This window comes from Lampetra fluviatilis, chromosome 60 (genome assembly GCF_964198595.1).
Source record: "Lampetra fluviatilis chromosome 60, kcLamFluv1.1, whole genome shotgun sequence".
Taxonomy (NCBI): Eukaryota; Metazoa; Chordata; class Hyperoartia; order Petromyzontiformes; family Petromyzontidae; genus Lampetra; species Lampetra fluviatilis.
This window is the reverse complement of record NC_136334.1, coordinates 6051375-6059456: the sequence shown is the minus strand read 5'-3', so window position 1 is coordinate 6059456 and position 8082 is coordinate 6051375. Positions and strand designations below refer to the sequence as shown.

Here is an 8082-nt window from a genome sequence, read left to right as displayed (position 1 = left end):
AGAGTTTCATTTTTATCACATTGGTATTTTAAATTAAATATAAGGAAGGTCGTATATAAGGATTATAAGGTTTTCCGTTTTTGTATGATTGTTTATATTGTACATTTTAGTTGTTTTCTTGAATTAGGAAAAATATATGATTGTGTTAGTGAAATTTTTTTTTTTCCTAAAAAGTGGAAAATTTTGGAAAAAAATTTTCACGAAAATTAATTGTCACGCACAACGAGTCTGTGTGCAAAATGTCAGCTCGATTGGATCACGGGAAGTGGGTTAAAAAACGACCGAAAAATGTTCACGGTCGTAAGCGCGCAAGCAAGTGAACTTAATATAATGCATAATGCACGGGCATAGTATTGATTTGGAACCCCCCCCGCCCACCTCCTACGCATTTTCCATATGCTGAATTCCTCTTGATATGCAAATTATTTTGTTTAGGCGCTCTTCTTCCCACCTCCCCCCCCTCTAACCCAGCTTAAATATACGCTCCAAGCTTGGGGTGTTTCATTCTTCGCCTGAGGACGGCTGCTTGCGTTGTGGCCGAAACGTCGTGAGAATTGTTTTATTATGTTTTATTTTTATTATTTTATTACTTCCCTTCTACGTGACTTTACCGAAAGAACCAAGAAGATTTTAAAAAGTATTTGATCCCTTGCTGATTTTGTACGTTTGCCCACTGACGAATAAATGTTCAGTCTATAATTTTAATGGTAGGTTCATTTGAACAGTGAGAGACAGAATAACAGCAACAACAAAATCCAGAAAAGCGCATGTCAAAAATTGTTATAAATTGATTTGCATTTTAATGAGGCAAATAAGTATTTGATAATTCCGTCGTGTGTACATTCTCGCACACACAAAAGGCAAAATATCCCCCGTGTAGCCTTCAACAGACTTGGGCCAAGTGCTGCTAGCGGCGAGTAGCAGCGCCTATGAAGGCCCCCACCATGTCTCCCCAGTGGCGATGTTCACCACACACTCCACCGCCGTGCCAGGACTCGTTTCAGGCCGAGTCGACCTAGGGGGAGGCCCCGGGACCGGTTAGATTTATCCGCCGTGGGTCACTGGTGGCCGTGAGCGGGGAACCGAACTCGGGGCGTCTCCACCGGTTCCGTGTGGCAAGCGGTGCCGAGATGTTAACTACCTCGCCTGGTACACAGGAGGTCGTGGGTTAGATCCCGACCCTGGCGACTGCTGCTGTATATTTGGAGTTTGCGTGTCTCTCTCTCCGTGGTGAGATGTTGACTACCTCGCCTGGTCTACAGGAGGTCGGTAGCCAGGGTCGGGGGGGGGGATCTTACCCTTTTGCCGTGCACCGTGGGGGAGCGACCGGCGGCGTCTCTGCACGGCCGACCGATTCGGAGCCCCATTAACGAGGCTCCGAACTCGAACTTAACGGTGGTGACGGCGCCGGCTTCTGAAACCTCTCCAGGAAGTCCTCCAGGGTGAGCACTTCCCCGTAGCCGACGGACGGGTCCATGCTCACGAAGTCGTCCAGGTTCATGACGCAGCCTGCGGGGGGGGAGGGGGGGGGGGATGACAACCGCGGCGATTCGTCAAGGAGGAGAGGGGCGCATTGGCGGTTAACGAAGACAAAGATGCCCCGTGTAGCAGAGGTCGCAAACGGGTTTTGATTCCTTACCCGTACCCGTACCCTACCCGTACCCGGCTGGGTAGGGTATGGGTATCGGGTACCTGATTGCGACCTCTGGGATGAAGCCATGTTGCAGGCGCGGGTGGGTTGATTCTAGCAACTTGAATTGTGAGAAGAAACAAGACGTTGGGAAATGAGTGACAAACGGTGACTCACCAGTGACTCACGGCCTACCCGTACCCGGCAGCACCAGGGTCGCAAATGGGTACCCGTACCCGGCCGGGTACGGGTAGCCGGGTATCGGGTAGGGTACGGGTATCGGGTATCCGGTTGCGACCTCTGCCGTGTAGCCTTAACAGACTGTTGGGGCGAGTGATGTTAGGAACAGGCGCCTATGAAGGCCGGCACGGCACACGAGGGGGTGGGTGGGTGGCCAGCGCCACGCCCGGCCGCCTTTGTCTCCCCGGTGGCGATGTTGTTGTTTTACACGCCGCAACCAGGTACTCGTTTGAGGCTGAGTAGACCTAGGGGGGAGGCCCAGGACCGGTTCAGATAATCCGTCACCGGTGTTGGCCGTGAGCGGGAATCGAACGCGGGTCGCGGGGTTCGTAGCGCTAACCGCTGCACCACCGCTCCCCCATAGGGTACAGACACACACACGGACAACGATACCAGTACCCGCCATTCGCCACTAAGTGACAGTGACGTCACCACGGCGCCTGTGTCAGGCCAGGCACACGCTACACACACGCTACTCACACATGTTACTCACACGCACGCTACACACACACGCTACACGTTACTCACACACGCTACACACACGCACACTACACACACGCACGCTACACACACACGCTACTCACACGCACACTACACACACTACGCACACGCACACTACACACACGCTACTCACACACGCTACTCACACGCACACTACACACACGCGCTACTCACACGCACACTACACACACTACGCACACGCACACTACACACACGCTACTCACACACGCTACTCACACGCACACTACACACACTACACACACTACACACACTACACACACGCTACTCACACGCACACTACACACACTACACACACGCACGCTACACACACACGCTACTCACACGCACACTACACACACTACACACACTACACACACTACACACACGCACGCTACTCACACACGCTACTCACACGCACACTACACACACTACACACACTACACACACTACACACACGCACGCTACACACACACTACACACACGCACGCTAAACACACACGCTACTCACATGCACACTACACACACTACACACACGCACGCTACACACACACACACTACACACACGCACGCTACACACACACACACTACACACACGCACGCTACACACACACCTTCGGTGTGGATGCACGGGTGTGGTGGAGGTGGTGCCCTCCACTGGCCCAGTGCGTCCCGCATGTGTGAGCGGTCCGACGCGAACGTGCTCACGAACTTGTCGGCAGGGACCACCCGCAGCCTCCTGCAGATCGCAAGGAAGGGGGGGGGAGATGTTAACTACCTCGCCTCGTCTGCAGGAGGTCGTGGGTTCGATCCCGACCCTGACGACGCCTGCTGCTGTATATTTGGAGTTTGCGTGTCTCTCTCTCCCCGTGGTGAGATGTTAACTACCTCGCCTGGTCTACAGGAGGTCGTGGGTTCGATCCCGACCCTGACGACGCCTGCTGCTGTATATTTGGAGTTTGCGTGTCTCTCTCTCTCATCATCATCATCACGGTGGCTAGGAGATGTTAACTACCTCGCCTGGTGTACAGGAGGTCGTGGGTTCGATCCCGACACTAACACCTGCTGCTGTATATTAGAAGTTTGCGTGTCTCTCTCTCTCTCTGTCGCGTGTATTTTTCTCTGGGTCCTCCCACTATTTCCCCTCCACATTTAGAATCAACGTCACGCGTTTACAGTATTTCGCTGCTGCTGCTATACATTTCCTAGGCTCCGCATTCTCCCGTAACCGCATCAGTTCCATCTCTTCTCCAGCCGCGCGTTGTGCCCATTTCGCATACCCTCCATCCGGCCAAACGGAATGCGCTTGGGCATGCAGCAGTAAAAAAAAAAAGAATCCCCCCCGTGTAGCCTGTAACAGACTGTGGGGGCAAGTGCTGTTAGCGAGCACCTATGAAGGCCAGCACGGCACACGAGGGGGTGGGTGGCCAGCACCACGCCCGGCCGCCTTTGTCTGCCCAGTGGCGATGATCACACATCGCACCATGTACTCATTTGAGGCTGAGTCGACCTAGCGGAGGCCCGGGACCGGTTCAGATAATCGTCACCGGTGTTGGCCGTGAGCGAGAATCCAACTCGGGTCTCTGGCGGGTTCGTAGCGCAGCGTAGCGCTGACAGACACACTTGGGCACGAGTTTACTTTGACGTCCGTCACGTGATTGAAAAACAATTAACCCGTAAAAACAACGTTTTTCACTATAAATCCTTTATATGCGTGGCGGCTAGAGTCCTCTCGTCCTCTGGCTTGAGATGGCTGACACCTATGGGTCAGACGATTGCCTGCCACCATTAAGCAATTGGTAATTAAATATAAAAAAAAAGTGTAAAATTTTGGAAAAATGTTTTCACGAAAATTAATTGTCACGCACAACGAGTCTGTGTGCAAAGTGTCAGCTCGATTGGATCACGGGAAGTGGGTTAAAAAACGACCGAAAGATTTGCACGGTCGTAAGCGCGCAAGCAAGCGAACTTAATATAAAGGATTTAAAAACAAAGTGGCCACGGGCCGACCTCCGGTAGCGACGTTTGAGGTCGCGGTCCGAGCGCAGGGCGTGTGCGGCGTAGGAGTCAAGGGTGCAGGGGAACGGCAGCGTGGTGTCCAGGTCGTACACCAAGCTGCTGCTGCTGTTGTTGCTGCTGCTGCTGTTGTTGCTGCTGTTGTTGCTGCTATCTCCGGCTTGCTGCAGCAGTAGCAGCACATGGTAGTCCTAGGTCGGCGGGGCGGTGCGAGCCGGGCGTACAAAGACACACACACAGACACACGCATACAGACACACGCATACAGACACACAGACACACGCAAAGACACGCGCACACAGACACACACACAGACACACACACAGACACCCAGACACACACACACACAGACACACACAGACACACACACACAGACACCCAGACACACAAACACACGCAAAGCCACGCGCACACACACACACAGATACGCCCACACAGACACACACACAGACACACACACAGATATGCACACACACACAGACACACACACGCAAAGCCACGCGCACACACACACACGCATACAGAAACAAAAACACAACTCTGATAATGTATGCACTGCCCTTGAAGTTGATTGGTCCACACCCAAGACAGCTTTCCTTAGAGCCTAGTCTCACATGGTGTTGGACCAGTTTTGTTGCCAGATAAAAGGGTAAAAAAACTATTATCATATTTTTTCTTCTGCCAAATGAGGTTCCAATGGTGTAAATGCTTCACCCCGAGCTCTCATACTCTGATGGTGCATTGTCTTTGAGTTGTGCGCCTTTTGACGTCATCTGGTCCAACACCATGTGAGACTAGGCTCGAAGGAAAGCTGTCTCGGGTGTGGACCAATTAACTTCAAGGACAGTGCATACATTATAAGAGTTGTGTTTTTTGTTTGCATTACGACTGCAGGTATTGTGGTCTATGCAAACATGACTCCTTGTAAAAAAAGGTGTCAGTTTTGTTGCCTGATAAAAGGGTAAAAAAAACAATTATCATATTTTTTTCTGGCAAATGAGGTTCCAATGGAGTGGGTGATCTCATCACGCGGATATTTGGTGCACGCAATAATTAACGTCAACAACTGAAGCACATCTTCTTGGTTCTTTCGGTAAAGTCACGTAGAATGGAAGTAATAAAATAATAAAACGAAAACATAATAAAATACAATTCTCACGACGTTTCGGCCACAACGCAAGCAGCCGTCCTCAGGTGAAAAACAGGTCTGTCAGAAAGACAGCGTCTGAATGAATGAAAAATATTAAATAAATGGGTTCATTCAGACGCTGTCTTTCCGACAGACCTGTTCTTCACCTGAGGACGGCTGCTTGCGTTCTGGCCAAAACGTCGTGAGAATAGTATTTTATTATGTTGAATTTTTATTATTTTATTATTTCCCTTCTACGTGACTTTACCGAAAGAACCAAGAAGATGAATCCCTGCAGTCACGAAAGCTTTACATCGAAATTATCATATTTTTTACTGGCAAATGAGGTTCCAATAGAGTGACTGATCTCATCACGCGGATGCTTTGGTGCAGCAATAATTAACGTCAACAACTGAAGCACAGCGTCGTACAAGTGTTCGTACGATGTGTGTGTGATGCCACGGATGCAGTTGTTCACATACCCAGAGCACAGGTTCATCTGTGCCTTGCTTGCACCTCTGTTTCCACAAGGGCACCTGCAACACAGCGGCCACCGTTCACAAAACGAGTAGCACAACATGCAGAACTAACGATGTGGCTGCAGGCATGATGTGTGTGTCTTCAACGCAGACCAGAGGTCGCAACCGGGTACCCCATACCCGTACCCTACCCGATACCCGGCTATCCGTACCCGGCAGGGTACCCGTTTGCGACCCTGGTGCGGCCGGGTACGGGTAGACCGTGAGTCACTGGTGAGTCACCGTTTGTCACTCATTTCCCAACGTCTTGTCTCTTCTCACAATTCAAGTTCCTAGAATCAACCCACCCGCGCCTGCAACGTGGCTTCATCCCTGAGGTCGCAATCAGGTACCCCGATACCCTGGTGCGGCCGGGTACGGGTAGGGTACGGGTAGGCCGTGAGTCACTGGTGAGTCACCGTTTGTCACTCATTTCGGGTAGGGTACGGGTAAGGAACGGGTCCCTGTACCCGACCGGGTACGGGTACCCATTTGCGACCCTTGTGCGGCCGGGTACGGGTAAGGAATCAAAACCCGTTAGCGACCTCTGCTTGGGGCTAGGCGGTCGCGACATTCCAGGCCCACCGTTCTCGCGTCGTTGGATATGAAGACGGCGTAGAGTCCCTGCGGCGTCCGCCCCCGCCCACGGACGTGTTCGATCAACTTCCAGACGTTTTCCTCGCTGCGATGGGACGGGAATGAGCGGAACGAACATGCTTGTGTTGTGGTTATTGCAAACATGATGCTTTCTTTTAGCCCCGCCTCCCCCTCCCGATACGTTCCATTCATTGGCTACCACGTTCTGATAAGCTCCTCCCCCCTCTCCTCCCCCCTCAACTTGTATTTAAGAACTTGCACCTTGAATTCCTGCCTCACTTGATACAGCAAATCTGGCTGTGACGGTCCCACCTGATGACGGAGACTTGTGTTGCCTCCGAAACGTCGTGATTTTTATTTTATTAATTTTACTTTCATTTTTTACCTACGTGACTTTACCGAAAGAACTAGAAATATGAATCCTTGCAGTCACGAAAGCTTCAAATCTAGAATTGTATAAAGGTGTCAGTTTTGTACCAGTTGAAAGGGTAAAAATCTACTACTATATTTTGCCACTGGTAAAGGAGATGTCTCATAGTGTAAATTCTTACCCCAAGCTCTCAATACTCTGATAGTGCGCTGTTTTTGAGTTGTACGTCTTTTGGTGTCATCTGGTCCAACACCAATGGAGACTAGGCTCTAAGGAAAGCTGTCTCGGGTGTGGACCAATCAACTTCAAGGACAGGGCATATCATTATCATTATCAGAGTTGTTTATTTTTGTTTGCATTTTGACTGCTTGTGTTGCGGTTATTGCAAACATGATGCCTTGTATAAAGGTGTCAGTTTTGTACCAGTTTAAAGGGTAAAAATCTACTACTATATTTTGCCACTGGTAAAGGAGGTCTCATAGTGAACATGACGATTGTATTACACTGGTCAAACAAAAAAAATGTTTTTCTGGCCTGGACTTTTGCAGCTGTTTTTATTAATTTCAGGGTGCTGATTCCAAATCTGATCTCAGATTTGCTCTATCACATCTCATTTTATGCTAAACATTTTGAACAGACACACACATAATCACAAATTTCCATTTTATAGGTAATAGATTTTTTTTCGTTTCTTACACCTTTAATGAGGATGTTATTTCGCAAGTGTTTTGGCTAGCATTTAAAATTGTATTTTTAGAATGGTGTTTACCCAGCAAAGTCCCAATGTCTGCATAATTGTTGACTTTGGCTAATCCTGCACTGCCCTCTGGTGGCGAAAATTAAAAAATATATATCTTTTAAAACTTTAAATTTTACCAGTTAAAGGCCCTCTGAGCTACTGTACAGCTCTTTTTCAGAAGCGATCTTGCCATTATAAAAGATAGCTCAACGAAGTGGGCTTAGCATCATCATTATTATTATGTGGAAATGTACAGCAGCCAAACACTCTAAACGCGTGATGTTGATTATAAATGTGGAGGACGCGGAGAAAAATCCCCGCGACCACAGGGAGAGAGAGAGACAC

General features: G+C 49.6%; 1 protein-coding gene across 1 annotated transcript in view; it reads right to left on the bottom strand.

The window, feature by feature from the left end:
* Nucleotides 1-687: 687 nt before the first annotated feature.
* NTAQ1 (N-terminal glutamine amidase 1) overlaps nt 688-8082 on the bottom strand; it is a 9379-nt gene continuing 1984 nt past the window's right edge. Inside the window, exons 2-6 of the mRNA XM_078881098.1 lie at nt 6617-6713; nt 5996-6049; nt 4379-4575; nt 2983-3107; nt 688-1509 (exon numbers count right to left, since the gene is read on the bottom strand). Coding sequence (XP_078737224.1) covers nt 1367-1509; nt 2983-3107; nt 4379-4575; nt 5996-6049; nt 6617-6713 — 616 coding nt within the window. The 3' untranslated portion in view covers nt 688-1366. The remainder of the gene's footprint in view (nt 1510-2982; nt 3108-4378; nt 4576-5995; nt 6050-6616; nt 6714-8082) is intronic.